The sequence below is a fragment of the Microcaecilia unicolor genome, chromosome 8 (genome assembly GCF_901765095.1).
Source record: "Microcaecilia unicolor chromosome 8, aMicUni1.1, whole genome shotgun sequence".
Classification (NCBI taxonomy): domain Eukaryota; kingdom Metazoa; phylum Chordata; class Amphibia; order Gymnophiona; family Siphonopidae; genus Microcaecilia; species Microcaecilia unicolor.
In genome coordinates, this window is record NC_044038.1 from 54123497 (window position 1) to 54145023 (window position 21527).

A 21527-nucleotide genomic window follows, 5' to 3' on the forward strand; every position below is an offset into this window, starting at 1 on the left:
CCCCCCCCCAATTGGATCACTTTAATTAAAGTTATCCTGCCAGATAAACGGACAAATTGAACAACCACATAAGTACTTTTCAGACTTGTTGAAAAACACTAAGAAACAAGTAGGTACATTTTCAACATGATTTAAGTTTTTTAAAGGCTGGCCACAGTGTTTAAAAAAAATGTATATATTCAGAACCACTTAATGGATAGGCTGTGGCATGGAATATACATCAAATCGATCTCTGTCACCATCTATAAGGCAACAATATTCAGCCTTTATCCATATAGCTATGCGGTTTCATTTAGGACTCCTTGTTTACAGCTGTTTTGCAATCCTAAATGAAACTGCTTAGCAGTATGGATAGCAGCTTGATATCACCATTATTGGGGTAATTTAACGTGGGCACCTACATTTAGGTGCCACATATGCGCATAAATCAGTGGAATATGTCATAGATGCACATAAATGCCAATATACTGCCCAAGTGCTATTCTGTTACTACGTATATATCTCTAATAGCATGTAGTTTGCAGGTGGGCATACACATGGGTGGTCTATGGGCAGAACGAGGGTAGGGTGCACACTTACATGCATAACTTGTAAATTACTCAATATTTACCTTTCAGGAAAATGTTAAAGTCCCATTTTTCAAGCAACTTTACCCTAATGGACCAGCTTAATTCCACCAGATCACCTACGATACTCCTGCTAAGACATCGACGCTTACTCTGACCCCAATGTTATACTCCATCCCTCATCTTCTTCCCTCCATCCTTTACCATTTCCCTCCCATTCTCCTTCCCTTTCACCTATCATATCCTTGTCCACCTTCCCTATTCTAGTTCATTATGTTCTTTTCACATGTCCTTTGTAATGCCTTTCATAATGTAAGTAGTTATTATCATCACAATTTATAATACTGTTCCTACATTTCCATGTTTTTACTGTATTCTTTACCATGTAAGATGCTTTCTTTTACAATGTAAGCCGTACTGGACCTGCTGTATGTGGGAAAGAGCGGGGTACAAATGTAATAAATAAATTCGGCAAAAATTCTAAATTTAGACTGGTCCAATATCAAATATTTCCAAAAGGATTTATGAACCTAGTCAATATCTTCCCATATTTTTTTCTTTCACAATGGATTTACATATTGTCACGAACAGTCCTTCAACCAATTCATAAAAATATACAGCATTCATACATTCTTTTATTAAAGTGACCTCAGTGATGTTCACCGCCCACCACCCTTACAGGCTTTACGTGGCGATATATATCAACATCAACCTCTTCATCGGTACACTATTTGCTTTCTTATAAATTTTTTAAGATTTTAAACAAATCACTTACCTTGCTTAACTCTGTCGGACTCGGAGGTATTAACTTGTAAATTAAACATTAAGTTACATGCATATCTCCAGAATATGGACGCACACATTTACACCAGCTCACGCCTAAGTGCATATGCATGTTTAGCGAAAATACTTACCAGTAGTAGGTATTCTCCGAGGACAGCAGGCTGATTGTTCTCACATGTGGGTCGACGTCCGTGTTGGCCCAGGAAATGGCAAAATTTCACCAGCAAAACTAAAAAGTTTTGCTAGAATCTTCTGGCGCGCGCGTATGCGGACGACTTCCCACCCGTCGTGTGAGCGTGCCTCCTCAGTTTAATCAAAAAGTATAAATATAAATAAACAACAACTCCAAAGGGGAGGTGGGCGGGTTTGTGAAAACAATCAGCCTCCTGTCCTCGGAGAATACCTGCTACAGGTAAGTATCTTCGCTTTCTCCGAGGACAAGCAAGCTGTTTGTTCTCACATGTGGGGTATCCCTAGCAACCAGGCTCACTCAAAACAATGAACATTGGTCAATTTGGCCTCGCAACGGTGAGGACATAACATAGATTGACCTGAAACCATAAACAACTAACTGAGAGTGCAGCCTGGAACAAAACAAAAATAGGACTAGGAGGGTGGAGTTGGATTCTAAACCCCAAACAGATTCTGTGAGCCGTGACATGGCCCTCCAGAGTCAGCCCAGCTTGGGCGTAAGTGAAGGAAATGCAATCTGCTAGCCAATTGGAGATTGTGCGTTTTCCGATGGCGACTCCCCTCCTGTTGAGGTCGAAACACAACTGGGCGGACTGTCTGAAAGGCTTTGTCCACGCCACGTAAAAGGCCAGTGCTCTCTTGCAGTCCAGGGTATGCAAACTGCTTTCGCCAGGGTGGGTATGAGGACGGGGGGGGGGGGGGGGGGGGGGGGAATGTTGGCAAGACAATCGACTGGTTCAGATGGAACTCTGACACCACTTTCGGCAGAAACTTAGGGTGCGTGCTGAGGACTACTCTGTTGTGATGAAACTTAATATAAGGTGCATGCACTACTAAGGCCTGAAGCTCACTGACCCTATGAGCTGAAGTAACAGCCACCAAGAAAATGACCTTCCAGGTCAAGTACTACTTCAGATGACAGGAATTCAGTGGCTCAAAAGGAGCTTTCATCAGCTGTGTGAGAACGACGTTGAGATCTCATGACACTGTTGGAGGTTTAACTTGGGGCATTGACAAAAGCAAACCTCTCATGAAGCGAACTACTAAAAAAAAAGGCTGTCCAGAGATAGGCTTACCCTCTACACGGCGATGAAAAGCACTAATCGCACTAAGGTGAACTCTTACGGAGTTGGTCTTAAGACCAGACTCTGATAAGTGTAGAAGGTATTCAAGCAGGGTCCGTGTAGGAAAAGAAAAAGGATCTAGGGCCTTGCTGTCACACCAGACAGCAAACCCTCCATTTGAAAGAATAACACTTTTTCGTGGAATCTTTCCTGGAAGCAAGCAAGACTCAGGAGACACACCCTCTGAAAGACCTAAAGAGGCAATTTCTAAGCTCTCAACGTCCAGGCCGTGAGAGCCAGAGATTGGAGGTTGGGATGTAGAAGCGACCCCTCGTTCTGGGTGATGAGGATTGGAAAACAGTCCAATCTCCACGGTTTCTCGGCGGACAACTCCAGAAGAAGAGGGAACCAAATCTGATGGTGCCAAGAGGGCGCAATCAGAATCATGTTTCCGCAGTCTTGTTTGAGTTTCAGCAAAGTCTTCCGTACTAGAGATATGGGAGGATACGCATACAGAAGGCCTGTTCCCCAATGTAGGAGAAAGGCATCTGACGCTAGTCTGTCATGGGCCTGAAGCCGGGAACAGAACTGAGGAACTTTGTGATCTGAGTGGCCAAAAGATCCACCAAGGGGGTGCCCCACGCTCGGAAAATCTTGCAGACTACGCCCTTGTTCAGTGACCCTCATGAGGTTGCATTATCCTGCTCATTCTGTCGGCCAGACTGTTGTTTATGCCTGCCAGATAAGTGGCTTGGAGAAACATGCCATGACGGCGTGCCCAAAGCCACATCTGAACGGCTTCCTGACACAGAGGGCGAGATCCGGTGCCCCCCCCTCCCCCCGCTTGTTGGTGTAATACATGGCAACCTGATTGTCTGTCTGAATTAAAATTATTTGGTTGGACAGCCGATCTCTGAAAGCCTTTAGAGCATTCCAGATCGCTCGCAATCCCAGGAGGTTGATCTGAAGACCTTTTTCCTGAAATGACCAAGCTCAAGTGTGAAGCCCATCTATAGGAACTCCCCACCCCAGGAGGAATTTGGAATGGGCGTCCCAAGGTCAAATTGGATCAAATCATCCACCACTGAAGGGAATTCCGAAAGTTGGTGGGCAGTTGGATTACATCCTCTAGATCCCCCACAGCTTGATACCACTGGGAAACTAGGGTCCCTTGAGCTGATTTCATATGTAGACGTGCCATGGGAGTTACATGAAGTATGGAGGCCATGTGCCCCAGAAGTCTCAACATCTGCCGAGCCGTGATCTGTTGAGACGCTGAAACCATGGACACCAGGGACAGGAGGTTGTCTGCCCTTGCGTCAGGAAGATAAGCTCGAGCTGTCTTTGTGTTCAACAGCACCCCAATGAATTCCAACTTCTGTACTGGGGTGAGATGGGACTTGGAGTAATTGATCACGAAACCGGTCGGAGGTTATGAGAGGCCACCTTTGGTGAAAAAATATCAACCTCCCTCCGACCTGCAAGTTGTCCGGTACGGACACTTTTATTGAGTCTGTGCTTCACTGGAGCCAGTCAAAAGCCCGTCCCTTTAAAAAAAAAAAAAAAGCCCATCCCTTGCTTTTGCTGGGGAGCAGTATGGGCCTTAGACGCATGCTGTTGACGAGAATGAGCGAGCTGGGGCTGAGCCTGGGCAGCCTGCCGAGAAGCAGGAGTGTACCTAGGATAGGAATAGGGAGCACTTCTCTTCCCTCCAAAATACCTCCTAGATGAGGAGGCAGTAGCAGAAGGCGCCCGGTGGGAGAGAGAATCCATAGCATCATTATGCTTCTTGATCTGATCAACAAGATCCTCTACTTTTTCACCAAAAAGGTTGTCCCCCCGGCAACTCGACAGTTGCCATATCGAGTCTCGCAAGTGCACGCTTGTGAAGACATGGTATGACTGAATCTTGGCAGTGAGCATAGCGGCCTGATACGTGTTTCTCCCAAAAGAATCAAGAGTTCTAGCCTCTCTGCCTGGGGGCGCCGAAGCATAGTCTCTAGTACTCCTGTCTCTCTTGAGGGCGGAGTCCACCACCATGGAATTGTGAGATAACTGAGACCTCATCAATCCAGGTTCACCGTGGATCTAATACTGGGATTCAGCTTTCTTTGGGACCACAGGGCCAGACAGAGGGGCCGACCAGTTTCGCATAAGGACTTCCTTCAGTACCTTATGCAGAGGAACTGTCACGGCCTCTTTTGGTGGAGAACAATAATCCAGGACCTCAGGCATCTCAGTCCTGGGCTTATCCTCAACCTCCACAGGGAAGGGAATAGCCATAGCCATTTCCCGGACAAAAGAGGAAAAAGATATAGATTCTCCGGTGGAGATAGTCTCCTCTTTGGCGGAGGGGAAGGATCAGAGGGAATCCCAAAGGACTCATCAGAAGAAAAGTACCTGGGATCTTCCTCTGACTCCCACAAACGCTCCTGCTCAGTGTCAGATAAAACCTGTGTTAAGGTACTTTGACACTGAACCTGCCTCGACGCCAAGGAACGATGTCCTCTATGGCAATGTCGAGAGGCCGACGCCTGGTCCGACTGTGGCGAAGTTCCCTCCACCGACATTGAAGGAGAGTCGACCTGGGTGGTAGCTGACGCCGATGCCGCAGGCGGCACCGCGGTCGGGGACCTCACCGCAGGAGAAGGGCCAGACACTGCTGCAGCAGACGGTACAGAAAGTGCAAGCACCCCCAATACTGAAGCTCACTGTCGTAGCAGTCCCTTCAGAAGTTCTGGAAAGAAGGCCCAGATGCTCTCATCAAGAACCGCCATCGGAGAAGGCTGCGGGGTCAGTGGAACAGGCGGTGTCAGAATCCATGGAGGCTCAGGGAGCAGGTACCGGGCTGCTAGGAGACCGATGCATCGGCACCTCCTGTATCGAGGGGGAGCGATCCTCTCGGCGCCGACGCTTCTCGGGTACCAACTCTCTTGACAACCCGGAGCTCCCAGTACCGTGTGTCGAAGGAGAACGACAGTGCTTCTTCGCCTTCGCTCGATGCCTGTCATCGAGACTCCTTGGTACCGATGAGGAGGACGAGGAATCCTCACGTCTCTTCGGGGCCTGGTCCGATGAAGGTCGGTCCCGGGGGGCCTGCATAACAGGAGGTCTCAAGGCAGGTGGAGACCCACTCGATGCCTCGCTGCTCCCAGCGCGAGTTGGTCTCTCAGCAGCCATTACCTCTCTTCCCGACATCGATGCTGCTTTCGATGTCGCCGCCGCCAACCTCGGTACCGAAGTTGACGTCGAAGGATTGAACCGAGCCCCAAAAAGCTTTTCTCGTTGGGCTTCTCGAGACACTTGGGTCCATTTCTTCATACGAAGACACAGATTGCAAGCGACTGGGCTATGGTCGGGCCCAAGGCACTGGATACACCTGGCGTGGGTATCGGTACCTGAGATGGTCCGGTTGCACCGAGTACAACGTTTGAAGCCGCTGGGTGCTTTGGCGAAATCAAACGACGCAATTGTGCCAAAAAAGAGAAGAACACAAAAAGGGAGAAAACCCGACCGCGTGGCCTAAAGGCCGGACGTGTCAAAAAGAAAGTAAACTTAAAATAGAGAAAAAATACTAAAAGTAACTACGGGAATCTTTTTTTAATGACTAAAATAATAAAAGAAATAGTCGTCAAACTCTGTTCCTGGGCCAAGAACGAGGAGAGCAAGAAAAAATCCTGTCACCTCATCGTGGACAAAAAAGAACTGAGGAGGCACGCTCACGCGACGGACGGGAAGTCATCTATGCATGCACGGTGCGCGCTGCACGTGCGCCAGAAAACTCTAGCAAAACTTTTTAATTTTGCTGGTGAAAATTTGCCGTTTCCTGGGCCGACGCAAACGTCAACCCACATGTGAGAACAAGCAGCCTGCTTGTCCTTGGAGAAATACCCGGTTAGGCTAGTATTCTATAAACAAAAGTAGGTGCCTACTTTCCTTTACAGAATATATGCCAATCAGGCACCCTCTGGGTGACCTCCCCCCATGGAGGTAATTCTTAAGCGCTAACAGTTGCACGCCTAATATGTATGTCAGTATTTAAAATGACGACATTTATGCATATAAATGAAAATAGGCATGTAAATGGCAGAATTCTGCCTAAGTACTATTCTGTAAATACATGCATAACTTACATACTGCATATTTTTTCAAGGGGAGTCACACATAAGGGTGGAGTCTGGGCAGGACTTCCAGTTATGCATGTAACTTGTACAATACTGTATGTTACACATGTGTCTTCTGACATTTAGGTGCAAACATGTACAACAGCTCTATGGCTGGTGTAAATGCTTGTGCCTAACTTATAGGTGCATATTTTTGATGTTACGTTAGTATTCTATAAAGGAAAATAAGCAGCTGCACTCCTTATAGGCTGTTACTAGGTGCCTGTTATAGAATTGCCTTGTAAATGTATAATTAGTTGTGGTGCAGTGGTTAGATGGATTTTCAATGGAACTATCTAGACAGTGCTACCAAAAATCCACAGATAGGGAACTTACACATTTCGTGACACTGCTAAATGTTTGTTCTTTTGAATATTGACACAAAGATGGTTTAGGATAGATGTTTGTAAAATACATGCTGAATCACTACATTATTATGCAATAGTACCATTAATGTAAAGGAATAACAAATATACTTGTTCTGTGTTGAGACAGCCACAAAGAGGTAAACTGTGCACTACCATCAATGCAACCGTAATAACCAACCCTTTCACCATGTGGCGTTAGGTGAGAATGATCTTCGGGAAATAATTATAGTTTTCTTATATGACCTTTTCCATATAGCTATGAGAAATCAGACACTCATCGTTTTGAGGTACCCAGAATGCTGCTGGAGGACTTGCAGGCCCTAGAGATCTATGTCAATAAAATGAAGGACAAGTAAGTGATGGGCACCAGGTGTTGAAGACTGACTCAAACTTTAAGTACTACAGAGCCTTCTGGTTGGGTGGGGGGGAGGTAATATTTTTAAAAGACTTCATGTGTAAGCCACATTTTACCTGCATTAGAACATAAAAGGTCTCAAATAAGATTACCTCACTGGTTGCAAATATAGAATTACATACTTTTTTCTTACTGACCTGAAGGCATGTTAGGGAGCCTAGTTTGTGAAGAGTCATGAATTATGTGCATAATTTATAAAATAGGTACCTATGTGTCTGTTTCAGTTAGTGTAAATGTATGTAGCAGCATTTTAGCTGCAATGTCAGTAGGTTATGTGAGACTTTTATAAAGACACATAGATGCCTAAATAGTCTCAAAATAAGTGCCTATTTATCCATTTACCTGGGTAAAAGGACAGTCTGAAAATTGCCAACCCTTAACTCAGATAACAATATGCACAGGGTCCCATACCATACATACTTTTAGTTATAGAAAGGTGCAGGTCTATGTTGGGGATAGGAAAATAATGTGCATAGATTACATTTTCAAATGTACAAGAGTTATTTTTCATGAAGAAAGTACTGCCCCCAAAAAAGCAGATGTCCATAGGCACTTAGTACCTGAGACAGCTTTCAAAATGAAAATACAAGTTTTGTTTTTGTTACATTTGTACCCCGCACTTTTCCCACTCATGGCAGGCTCAATGCGGCTTACATGGGGCAATGGAGGGTTAAGTGACTTGTCCAGAGTCACAAGGAGCTGCCTGTGCCTGAAGTGGGAATCAAACTCAGTTCCTCAGTTCCCCAGGACCAAAGTCCACCACCCTAACCACTAGGCCACTCCTCCACTCCGTGATGTTGGGTATGTTTTAGACAATATCTAGCAACCCAATGAGAAGAAAAGTTAAGTATTTTTCTCTGGTTAACTTCACCTGGCACTTCAGTGGCACTGAACATAAACAGGCAGGAGGTAATTTTGTAAAGGTTTTTCCTTATTGTCCAGTCCAGACAAGTAGGTCTTGTACCCCTGCCAGCAGATGGAAGCAGAGAAAAATAGCTGTTAGCTGCCTTATAGGGAGCTAGTACTACCTTCAGCGTCTCAGTATTTCTCTGGCTACAGCAGATGGTGAAGACACGTGGCCTGATGCAGCAACTATGAGTAGGCTGCTCCTGGGAAGGCTGTAGACCAGATTCTCACTGAAGCATTGACCAAGTTCAAGAGATGCTGCAGGCAAAAGTCCTTTTCGGCTGATTTCTGTCCCCCTTCAGATCAGAGGGAGGTCACGGAGAGAAAGAGAAAAGATGCTGGATGGAAGGATGCAGAGAGAAAGAGGGGGAGACACTGGAAGGATGGGGAGAGAAAAAGGGAAGATGCTGGATGGAAGGATGCAGAGAGAAAGAGGGGAGACACTGGAAGGATGGGGGAGAGAGGGAAAATGCTGAATGGAAAAGGGTAGAGAGAAAGAGGCACTGGATGGAAGAAAGAGGAGAGAGAGGAAGACACTGATGGAAGGATTGGGAGAGAGGGTAGATGTTGGGTGGAAGGATGGGGAGAGAAAGGGAAAACGCTGGATAGAAGGGTAGGGAGAGAAAGAAGGAAGACGCTGGATGGAAGGGTACTGAGAGAAAGAGAGGAGACACTGGATGGAAGAATGCAAAGAGAAAGAGGGGAAGACACTGGATGGAAGGGTAGAGAGAAAGAGGGGAGATGCTGGATGGAAAGGGGGAGAGGATAAAGTTAGTGAAAGATTGGAGAATAAGAGCAAGGGGCATAGGGGATTACTCAGCCATCTGGATTACTGCAACTCACTATACAAAGGCTGCAAAGAGCAAATACTGAGGAAACTTCAAACAGCCCAGAACACAGCAGGCAGACTCATCTTCGGAAAACCAAAATATGAAAGGGCAACACCACTACGAGAGAAACTACACTGGCTTCCACTTAAGGAACGTGTCACTTTTAAGGTATGCACACTAGTCCACAAGATCATTCACGGTGAAGCCCCAGCCTACATGTCCGAGTTAATAGACCTACCACCCAGAAATGCTAAAAGATCATCCCGAACATACCTCAACCTCCACTTCCCTAATTGCAAGGGCGTGAAATACAAGACGCTACACGCGTCAACCTTTTCTCACATGAGCACGCAGCTTTGGAATACACTGCCGCGCAACTTAAGAACGATTTATGAACAAGCTTCCTTCCGCAAACAATTGAAGACCCATCTGTTCGAAACAATTTACGGAAAGAGCCAAAACACATAGAGTCCACACTCACTGTTCATCAATGCATCATACATCCACTTCTGACCCTCATCCCCCGTAATTCCACATCACTCATACACTTACTCACAGAAATATGTACACCATGAGGCATATTTTCAAAGCACTTAGCCTTCCAAAGTTCCATAGGTTTCTATGGAACTTTGGACGGCTAAGTGCTTTGAAAATATGCCTCCATATGTCTTTGTGTCTTAATACTGCCCTTTAAGCTTCCCATTGTCTCCCTCCAATGTTTCTATGTTGATGTCCCATTGTTAAATTCCTAACGATACTTTGATGGTCTCGCATAACTTGTACAATGTAGCCCATAACCAAGTTGTAACAAATGTATTTCCATTATTCATATCTTATTGTAAGCCACACTGAGCCCACAAAGAGGTGGGAAAATGTGGGATACAAATGCAATAAATAAATAAATAAATAAACAAGGGGTAAGGGAAAGATGAAAAGCCATAGGTAGATAAAATAAAAAGAGGGAAATTAAAGACTGGATAGTAAGAATGAATTAAATCTGGACAGAGAGGCAGAAAAATAAATTGAAGAAAACTGAAAGAAACAGGAGGGAGAAAAATGACAAATGGACAGGAAACCTTGGCAAGAGAGTTAAGAGAAGACGAAGGAAAGCTGAAACAAGAGAATGGGACCAACACAATTGGAAAAAGTAAAATGGCCAGACAGCAAAGGTAGAGAAAATAATTGTATTACTTTAGGATAAAGTAATGTGGTAGCTGTGTTAATAAAGGTTAATAAATACAAATAAAACACAAGATAGAAAATAAGATCGAACATTACTATATAAATCCTCAAAATCATCTGCTCTTACCCAATCATCATTCTACATCTTGCATAGAGCTATGTGGACACCTTACAAACTTTCCAAAATATCTAAAGAAGTCTCAAATAGATGCTGGTCTTGTAACAACCATGTAGGTACTTTAGACCACTTAATTTACAATTGTCCTATACTGGATGAGTATTGGTCTCGTATAGAGGACACTATTTCCCATATTCTAGATTTTAAGATCTCTCTAACATACAAAATCATAATCACGGGAGAATTTGGTTTAAACACGGTAATACAACCTCAAATAGCCAAATTATTACGTATATTGATTCAAGTTGCTTTAAAACTGATATGTCAAAATTGGAAGGACTTTACGAAGTTATCTTATGATATGTGGTGGAATACAGTATGTCTTTACGCTAAATATGAAAAAGCTGCTGCAGAGAAATGCGGCTCCCTTTTAGCATTCAATAAAACCTGGTCTCCTATACTCGATTACTCATCCAGTTAATATTAATTATTATAATCTATGCAAATATAAATGGGTACTAATTACATATATATATATAATTTCTTATCTCCACCTCTAACATTTAGTAATATGCTTATTCCTATAGATATACAATACCTGTAATGAAACAGAATCAGGGATCCTAGAGTTGATGTAAACAATGTCTATAATTCTTCTACAAGTCAGTGTACATAATCAAACTTCTTAAACTATTATTAAGTCTCTGGTACTTAATTTCCTTTCTTTTTGTTATTTAAAAATTAATAAAAATGATTGAACAAAAAAAAAAAAAAAAGAAAATAAGATGATACCTTTGTGTTGGACTCATTTTAATATATTTTTGACTAGCCTTCAGAGACCAACGCTTCTTTCGTCAAGTTAGGAAGAGGATACCATAACAGCAGTGACCTGACCTAAGGCAGGAGGTTTTGGCCTCTGAAAGCTTATGGAAAAAGTTATTAGGCAAGTCCAATAAAAAGGTGTCATCTTATTTCCCATTTTCAAGTGCCTGAATTGAGTATATGCGGGAGGTCCTGCATCGGTGGCTGAAGCACGCTGCCGACTGCTCAAACAGTATGGTAGGGGGCTCATGCAGTGGACTTCTTCAGCTAGGGGGGCTTGGGCATCTCCGCCAGCAATTCAACCAGTGCCACAATTTTGGAGTATGCTTAAGCTCCAAGTTGGGGGGGGGGGGCGAGATCCTCTTGTGGTTATGCCACTGGGGAGAATAGATGCTAGATAGGGGATATAATACAGTGAACTGATACGCTTCCTCTTACCCATCCCTGTGGTCACTGGTGTAAATAAAATATTTTCTTCAATGGCCTTGGGATTGAGGTATGCCAGGGGGTGAAGCCATTAGGTAGTGGGTGGTGCCAATCAGAATAGGGCAGGGCTAGGGGCATGTACTAAAATCTCCCTTTCAAAAATCAGGACCCCTTGGCAGCTCTGCTATGAGATGTGATAAAGGAAATGTTATGTGTTAGATGAAGTTGAAAAATTGTGTGGGGAGCTGTTGCTTCAGGAGAAAGGGAGAACAAAATCCAATATAATCCCTTGGGGGCAAGGGATTGGTGAACTGGGAGGAGAGTGGAATCCCCTGTTAGGTTGTGGATTACTGAGAGAGTAACTCCCTGTGGAGAGCCACTGGGGGGAGTGACTGGGTGGTCCCTAGGTGAGAGAAAGCCCAGTCCAAGGGGAGTAGTTTTGAAATAAAATGCAGAGAAATAGTGCCCTGGGACTGAAGATTAACAGGGGGAGGAGATTGGATGGCGATAAGGAGGAGTGTGTGCTTTTTTTGGAAAGGGGACTCTTTTTGGTTGTCTGATGGTCCCCTGCCACTGACCTGGAGGAGAGAAAGGGGAATCCCAACTGGGAAGAGTGTGATCCTTGGCTGTAATGGGGATGTTGTAGATAAGTCCCACCTCCAGTCTGGTAGCCCTTGTGCTACCTTGGAGGAGGGAGGTCTCCTAGAAGGAGAGCATCACCCTAGTGTAGGAAGTACTCCTGTAGCCAGGACCTGCCCACCAGGGGATGTACTATCCTCTCGCACCGAGGATATGTCTTCAAGTGCTGCCCAGGAGGGATAGGTTAGGACAGCCGTTGTAGTTGGTGATTCGATCATTAGGCATATAGATAGATAGTTGGGTGGCTGGTGGATGTGAGGATCGCCTGGTGACTTGCCTGCCTGGTGCGAAGGTGGCGGACCTCACGCGTCACATAGATAGCTGTCTTGGTACATGTGGGTACCAATGACATAGGAAAATGTGGGAGAGAGGTTCTGGAAGCCAAATTTAGGCTCTTAGGTAGAAAGCTCAAATCCAGATCCTCTAGGGTAGCATTTTCTGAAATGCTACCTGTTCCGTGCGCAGGGCCAAAGAGACAGGCAGAGCTCCGGAGTGTCAATGCGTGGATGAGACGATGGTGCAGGGAGGAGGGTTTTAGAATTGTTAGGAACTGGGCAACATTCTGGGGAAGGGGGAGCCTACTCCGAAAGGATGGGCTCCACATTAACCAGGGTGGGACCAGGCTGCTGGCATCGGCATTTAAAAAGGAGATAGAGCAGCTTTTAAACTAGAAATGGGGAGAAGGCCGACAGTCGCTCAAAAGCGCATGGTTCGGGATAAAGGTATCTTGCAAGGATACCTCACAAACAGGGAAAATAGGGTTTCTGGATAGTGAGGTTGCACAACAGACCGTGGTAGGCCAGGTGCCCTTAAATTCAACAAAAGATCAGACAAAAGATGGCAAATCAATAGTGTCAAGTACTAAGCATCATGCAAATAGGAACAACAAACATACTCTGAAATGTCTATATGCAAATGCTAAGCGTCTAAGAAATAAGATGGAAGAGTTGGAATATATTGCACTAAATGAAAAATTGGATATAATAGGCATTACTGAGACCTGGTGGAAGGAGGATAACCAGTGGGACACTGTCATACCGGGGTACAAAGTATATCGTAGCGATAGGGTGGACTGGACTGGTGGAGGGGTAGCATTGTATATTAACGAGAGCCTTGACTCGGATAGATTACAAATTCAACAGGACACAAATCACACCTTTGAATCATTGTGGGTTGAAATTCCATGTATAAAAGGGAAAAGGACGGTGAGAGGAGTGGAGCTACGTGTGGGCGGAAGAGAGACCCAGCCAGGGATCAGAGCCAGGGAGTGCCCATCCCAAGATCAGGGTGGTTCCAGAGTGGGGGTCACCGCTGGAGGAAGGTCAGGCCACAGGGGATCTGGACCTATGAAACTGAGAGGAGCACAGCCTTTGGGACACTATTCTCTGGGATAGGCACGGACAGGAGTCTGTAAAAAGGATACATAGTCCTGCTGAAAAGCATCTGTAATATATCCAAGAAAGGAGAATACAGGAGTTCCCCTGGGAAATACCAGAAGGATTGTGGTTTTAAAATACTTGCATTCAGTGTTGGAGAGTTGATATTTATTTATTTTTTCCATTTCTACCCCACATTTTCCCCCAAAAAAGCTCAGGTTCAATGTGGCTTACATAACTGTCATGAAACGCCTAGCCACCCACCTGGGGCTACCCCATGGCCACTTAGAGGGTCTATCCCCAGCAAAGCTCAGGTCCGCCTGCACCTGCCTCTTGTGCTCAACAGTAGCACCCTCCTTCCACCGACTGGGTCCCAACTGGGTGAGTCTCCGCTCTCAAATTATCCCTAGTGATTTCTAGGTTACTGGGGCCACACTCCCAGTGGTCCCACAGTTCCTGGAAAGCACTCACAAACCGAACACACAAACCACCAGCAGTCTTAGTCAGTTCAGACAAGCAGAGGCAATAAACTTAAAATGTTTATTGTCATGAAAAATTAGAACAATGAACAGAAAAGGTGCAATCAGCAAACAATAACGGGTAACTGAAATATGGATCCATTCTAACACTATCTAAACATTTGTTTACCATCTAAATAGTACCTGGGAGATCAAGACATATAGTTGCTCACAGATTATCAAATATAACTATTCACAGGGACTCAGAAAGAGTTCTTTCTCTGTTTTCTCCCTGGCCAAGACTGGAGAAAAAGCCAGTACATCCTAGTTGAATTTTGAGTTCCTGGGCAAATCAGAGCCCAGAAAAACAGGTTTTCAAAAGTATACTGCATCATACTTTTTATCTGTGTTAGACTAAAGAAAAAACAGTAATTTCTTTGTAACAGCTTTAAACTAGGGCAGTACATCGATTAAAACTTCTAATCAAATGATCACAATTACATTTTTTAATCGTACGATTAATTGCATGACCCAGATGGGTGTCATGTACCTTCCTCCCAGTGGCGTTCCTAGGGGGGCTGACACCCGGGGTGGATCGCCGATGCGCCCCGCCCCCCGGGTGGAGCGCCCCCCCCCCCGGATGCAGCACGACCCCCCCCCCAGCGAAAGGACACCCCCCCATGAAAGAACCCCCGCCCAGGTGCACGCTGCTGGGGGGGGGGGGGGAGTGCCGCACGCGCCTGTCCATTGTTCGTTCCATGCTCCCTCTGATCCGGAACAGGAAGATACCTGGACAATGGGCAGGCTGGTAAAAACTGTGCGGACCCCTGAAACTCCCCTGAAAAAGAGGACACGTCCGGGGGAATCCGGATTTATGGTAACCCTAGTTATTAGAGTCTGTGATCATATATTATATCTGTATTTATTGCAGTTAGCTTGTAGATTGTACAAGCACAAATTATTGGTCAGAAGTTTGTGGGGATGAAATTTGGATCTCATTTTAGAAGAAAAAGTATCATTAACTATTATGATGTTAGTTCTGGATGTTTAATCAATTGATTTTTGCAGTTTATAAGGGTGGAGAGATTTTATATGCTTGAGAAACATCCTTAGTCTTAGTTGGGCTCCTAAACATAGTAGGTGACGGCAGAAAAAGAGGGAGGGATAATGAGAGTATATCATCAGCCCCATTTGGGGCCTGGGGGGCAGTAACTGGCCCACAGGAAGAGGGATGCTGCAGAAGGAATAAAGAAGAGTGAGATGAGTGAGGTGAGAGAAGGTGAGAGCACTGGGGTGCAAAGAAAGGAAAATAAAAAGGCTATAGTGGGGGGAGAGGTTACTGTTAAAGAGAGGACTACACCTGGCTGGTGTAAGGAGCAGAGGAGAGTGAAACAAGAAAATAAAAGGGCTGCACAGATCTAGAGTTGGGGGTTTTCACTCACCAAGTAAGAAATTTTCTCTCTCCATAGTCCCACCAGGCTCTTCTTCCTTCCCTGCTCAAATTATTGAGAGGGGTGATTGAAATACACGCATTCAGTTCTTAGTAAATACGTTTTGAAGAAATGTTTGAATCTCTTTACTGAAGAATCAGTTGATCTACATAGGTAGTAAGAATGGTAATTGAATATGATATGTATTTATAGTTTAATTTAATTGTCCTTCTAGGAGTTTATGGAAATGGTGGGCACAGTATTTGGAGAGCCAGAATAATATGGATTTGGCATTGCAGTACTATGAGCTGGCTCAGGATTATCTTTCTCTTGTTCGTGTTTACTGCTTCCAAGGAAACATCCAGCGGGTAGGTATCTTTCCATCCTTAACCATAAGACTGTGTGTAGACTGCCCCTATTGCAGGTAAACCCTCAATATAACAGATAGTGGTGATGTTTTTTTTTCAGGCTGCAGAAATAGCTAATGAAACAGGGAATTGGGCAGCATCCTATCACCTGGCCCGACAGTATGAGAGCATGGAAGAGGTGAAGCAGGCAGTCCATTTCTACACCAGGGCCCAAGCCTATAATAATGCTATCCGTTTATGTAAGGTATGATAAGTAATATCTGTATAAGGAACAAAAACATGCTACATTTCAGATACAATATAGTGTCAAAATCTTAAAGATATGAATTGGTGATAGGATGGGGAGAACATCATTCTTGCCTTAGAAGTTTACAGCATTTGAACAATTTCAGTACTTGCAACTTTCTGGCTCCAGACATGCAGTTCCTCCTACTGAGCTAGAAGGAGACACCTCTTAGTCATTGTTTTGATCTCATTGCTCATCACTTTACCCCTTCATGTATATGTATCAAGAAGTCCCTTCCTATGTAGGGAGTATAATTTTGTATGTTAAACAGTAATATTATCTTTTATAATATGGAAAATAGTCATTTAGTATAATACAGATTGATATTCAGTTTGTGATGGTGAGTAACTAACTTATAAATCACTTCCATCCATGGACTGACTTAACCCTGGATATTCAGTACCAGAGCATGCCGGCTCCAGACATCAACTATCCAGGTATGACTGCCGACCCAGAAGTTAACCAGAAATATTTTGATATTCAGACCAGGGGCGTATCTGGACTCCGGCGGTAGGGGGGGCCAGAGCCAGAGGGAGGGGGCACATTTTAGCCCCCCCCCCCCCCCGCCGCCGAGCCCCCACCGCCACCAATGACTCTCTCTACCCCCCTCCCGCAGCCAACCCTCCCCCGCTGCCGTTCTTACTTTTGCTGGCGGGGGACCCCAACCCCCGCCAGCCGAGGTCTGCTTCCACCTGCCGCTGCCGTAAAAACTTCTTCTTCAGCCGGCGGGGGACCCCAAACCCCCGCCAGCCGCCCCGCGGTGTTTAAAATTCATCTTCGGCCTCCGTGGCCGTGCTGCTGTGATAGGCGCTGTTGAAATCCACTTCGGAGTCTGACGTCGCAGCACGTACAACGTACAACGACGTCAGACTCCGAAGTGGATTTCAACAGCGCCTATCACAGCAGCACGGCCACGGAGGCCGAAGATGAATTTCAAACACCGCGGGGCGGCTGGCGGGGGTTTGGGGTCCCCCGCCAGCAAAAGTAAGAACGGCAGCGGGGGAGGGTTGATGGCGGTAGGGGGGTCCAGGGCAAAATCTGCGGGGGCCCAGGCCCCTGAGGCCCCACGCAGATACGCCCCTGATTCAGACTGGTGCCTGGTTAACTCACCACATAAAGTTAGGACAGCTGTTTTGCTGACCTAACTTTATCCAGTACTTAGCTGATTAGTAGACCACCTAAGTTCTCGCTCTGCCTTAACTCTGTCCCCAGACCATCCACATACTAGCTGGTTTTGGCATAGACAGTTATAGGGGATATTGAGCAGCACTATCCAGTTAAGTGCCACTGAATATCCACGGATAGCCCTGCACAAGTGACTTAAATGGCCAGGAACATCTCCTGGCTGTTTAAATCACTTTGAATATCGACCCCATTATTAATTTGAAAATTCTGTATGTAACAACCATGTTTGTAAGAATATCACAAATTACATCACACACATACAGTAAGTGTTTTAGAATGACAAGATTCATTATAACCTTCAAAAATAATTGTAGACAATGAAATATTTATAGTGTTAAGTTATGAAACACCACCTAATGCAAATTAACAGATATTTTCATGCAGATCTGGTAAAATTGTGAAATTATTGCTTCTCCTCTCCCTCCCACACATGCACACACATGTACACACATGTCTGTAAGATGTTCCTCGTGAACTAGTGTTTGTAAATGAGATAGGTGGTGTGTAAATGTCAGGTTTATGAAAATTTATCTTTCCCTAGGAGAACAACCTGGATGATCATCTGATGAACTTGGCTCTTCTGAGCACTCCAGAAGACATGATGGAGGCTGCCCGCTATTATGAGGAGAAAGGAGAGCAGATGGATAGAGCAGTCACACTGTATCATAAAGTAAGATGTCATGTGGCATAAGGTGACTTTATTTGCTGTGGAATATAGGTGTATAACTTCTGGGTTCTGGGTCCAAAGACATATGCATTGCGATGGCTACATGTAGCATGATAAATTACAGGTAACTGTAACATTTGAAGGGCAAGATGCAAATTGCATAAGATATAATCCCATATCCTTTAGAAATAGACGAGTACCAACTCAAATCCATCTCTCTCAGACCCAGAGAACTATCCTGTGTGGTACAGATATGTGCCTAACTTTGCATTGCATTTTTGAATCTGAGTAAGCAAGTTTTTTTACTTGTTGCAGATAGTATTGTAACCATCTTTCTTAGAGTCTGAATCGTCAGGAATTTCAGTATGTGTTAAAGAGAACCTGCAGCTGAATATTCCTTATCCAGACAAATCCATGAAGATGTGTGCATTTATGCCATTCTGCCAACAGAAGGATACAGGGAACCACTTTTTTTTATCAGTATAAGATCTAGTGCAGCTGGTCAGGTTATCAGTATTCTACTTATTTATTTATTTAATTATTGTATTTGTAACCCACATTTTCCCACCTTTTTGCAGGCTCAATGTGGCTTACAGAGTGTAGATATGATAACATCGTTACATGATTTAAAGGCAGTCGATCGTACGCAGAGGTGAGAGAGGATTTAGATGGAAGGTGTTAGGTAGGTCGTGTGAGAGGTATCTTTGGTGTGTTTGGGTGGTTTAAGGAATGATTTGATTCATTGAGGGTGACTTTTGTAAGCTTTGTTGAAGAGATGTGTTTTCAAAGCTTTGCGAAAGCTGGTTAGATTGGTCATGGTTTTCAGGGCCATGGGTAGTGCGTTCCATGACTGTGTGCTTTTGTACGCAAAGGTAGTAGCATAAGCCTGTTTGTATTTCATTCCTTCACAGCTGGGGAAGTTCAGATTGAGGAATTTGCGGGCCGATCTTTTGGCATTTCTGGGCGGTAAGTCCACTAGGTTTAACATATAGAGTGGGGCATCTGCGTGAATGATTTTGTGTACAGTTGTGCAGATCTTGAACTCAATTCGTTCCTTGAGCAGGAGCCAGTGCAGTTTCTCTCTTAGGGGTTTCACACTTTCGTATTTAGGTGTTCCAAAAATGAGTCTGGCTGCGGTGTTCTGGGCTGTTTGGAGTTTTTTGATGGTCTGTTCTTTACAGCCTGTGTACAGAGCGTTACAGTAGTCCAAGTGGCTTATTACTAATTCTTGTACTAGGGTGTGGAAAATATTTCTTTGGAAAAAAGGTTTTATTCTTTTGAGTTTCCACATCGATTGGAACATTTTTTTCGTTGTATTCTTCGCGTGGGTGTCGAGAGTGAGGTTTCGATCAATGGTGACTCCAAGAATTTTCAGATTTTCTGAGATAGGAAGTGTGCAGTAGGGGGTGGTTATTGTAGGGTAGTTGTTTGTGTTGTATTGGGAGGTGAGGACTAGACATTGAGTTTTTTCTGCATTGAGTTTTAACTTGAATGAGTCCGCCCAAGAGTGCATTTGGAAGCTCTGGTTGATCTCGTTGGTTATTTCGTTTAAGTCACTTTTGAACGGGATATGGATCGTAACGTCATCGGAATATATGTAGGGGTTAAGGTTTTGATTGGCTAGGAGTTTGGCTAATGGTGTCATCATTAGGTTGAAGATAGTTGATGAGAGGGGGGGGGGGGATCCTTGAGGAACTCCGCATTCCGGTATCCATGGTGGTGATCTGTCCGTATTCGTTATTACTTGGTAGGATCTGGTGGTAAGGAATCCTTCAAACCATTTGAGAACTGGGCCTCCGATTCCGAAGTACTCTAGTAGATGTAACAAAATTTCATGATCCACCATGTCGAAGGCACTGGACATGTCGAATTGTAGTACGAGTATGTTCTTGCCGGTTGCGATCGTTTTTTTGAATGAGTTCATTGCCGACACTAGTACAGTTTCAGTGTTATGATTTGATCGAAATCCTGATTGAGACTCATATAAGATTGAGTGTTTGGTCAGGTATTCCGTGAGTTGTTTTGTCACAATGCCTTCCATCAATTTTGTTGTGAGTGGGATAGAAGCGACTGGTCGGTAGTTGGTTAAGTCCATTGTGCTTTTCTTGGCATCTTTTGGCAGCGGAGTGAGTAGGATGTTTCCATTTTCCGTGGGGAAGAGACCATTTATGAGTCTATAGTTTACTTGGTTCGTGAGGTCTTGCATGAATTGTTTGGGTGCGGATCTTATTAGGCTGGTAGGGCAGATGTCAAGTTTGCATTGAGATTTGGCATATTTTCTGAGCCAGTGTGTGAGTTCATTTAGTGAAATCAGGTCAAAATTGATCCATGATCGATCAGCTGGGTATTCCCCAGGATTTGGGTCTAAGCATTCAAGGATGCTTGTGTACTCAATAGTGTTGCTTGGTATCATGTGTCGGAGCTTTGTGATTTTTTTCTTTGAAATAGCTCGCTAGGTTGGTTGCTGATGGGGTGTCTGTGCTGTTCGAGGTGACCCGTGTGGTGTTTAGGAGGTTATTTACAAGTGAAAAGAGTTTGTGCGTGTCCTTGTAGTTTGGTCCTATTATCGTCTTGTAATGCGTTCTTTTGGTATATCTGATTTTATATTTGTATTTTCTTTGCACCTGTTTCCACTCTTTAAGTGTGTGTTCATCTTTTTTTTTTTTGCTCCATGCCCTTTCTAGTCTTCTGACCTGTGTTTTTAGTTCTTTCAGTTCTTCATTAAACCATGGGATTGAGTTGTTCCTATGTGAGGTTCTAGTTTGGAGCGGTGCTATTTTGTCTAACACTGTTTTGCATCTGTTGTCCCATTCTTGTAGAAATTGGGGTGAGATTCTGTAGTTGTAGTCCATTCCTCGGTATGTATTTGTTGCCAGAATATTAGAGGGTCTATTTTGCCTCTCGTAGTGTAGGTTTTCTTTTCTTGTTTTTGTTTTTTCTCTTTTGTTTTCCAAAGGAGGGAGGTGATTGCCTTGTAATGATCTGACCATAGTGTGACTATCCATTTTGTATCCCTGAATATGAGGTTCGCTTCTGATGAAAATTTATGAGTTATGATATCTAGTGTGTGTCCTTTTTTGTGGGTGGGTTGCATGTTAGGCCAGTGGATCTCCCATAGTTGGAGGAATTCCTTTCATTTGTGTACGTTGTTTGCGTTGGTGTCTTCAAGATGGAGGTTTATGTCTCCTGCTATGAGGACATTCTGGGAGGACAGACAGGTATTTGATATGAAGTCTGTGAAGTGTATCTGTGCGTCTTGCCAGTTAGCCGGAGGTCTGTAGAA

General features: G+C 44.4%; 1 protein-coding gene across 1 annotated transcript in view; it reads left to right on the forward strand.

The window, feature by feature from the left end:
* The window catches only part of IFT140 (intraflagellar transport 140), a 681938-nt gene that overhangs the window by 583016 nt on the left and 77395 nt on the right, over positions 1 to 21527 (forward strand). Inside the window, exons 21-24 of the mRNA XM_030212528.1 lie at positions 7393 to 7488; positions 15974 to 16106; positions 16207 to 16350; positions 18119 to 18247. Of these exons, the coding sequence (XP_030068388.1) occupies positions 7393 to 7488; positions 15974 to 16106; positions 16207 to 16350; positions 18119 to 18247 (502 nt within the window). The remainder of the gene's footprint in view (positions 1 to 7392; positions 7489 to 15973; positions 16107 to 16206; positions 16351 to 18118; positions 18248 to 21527) is intronic.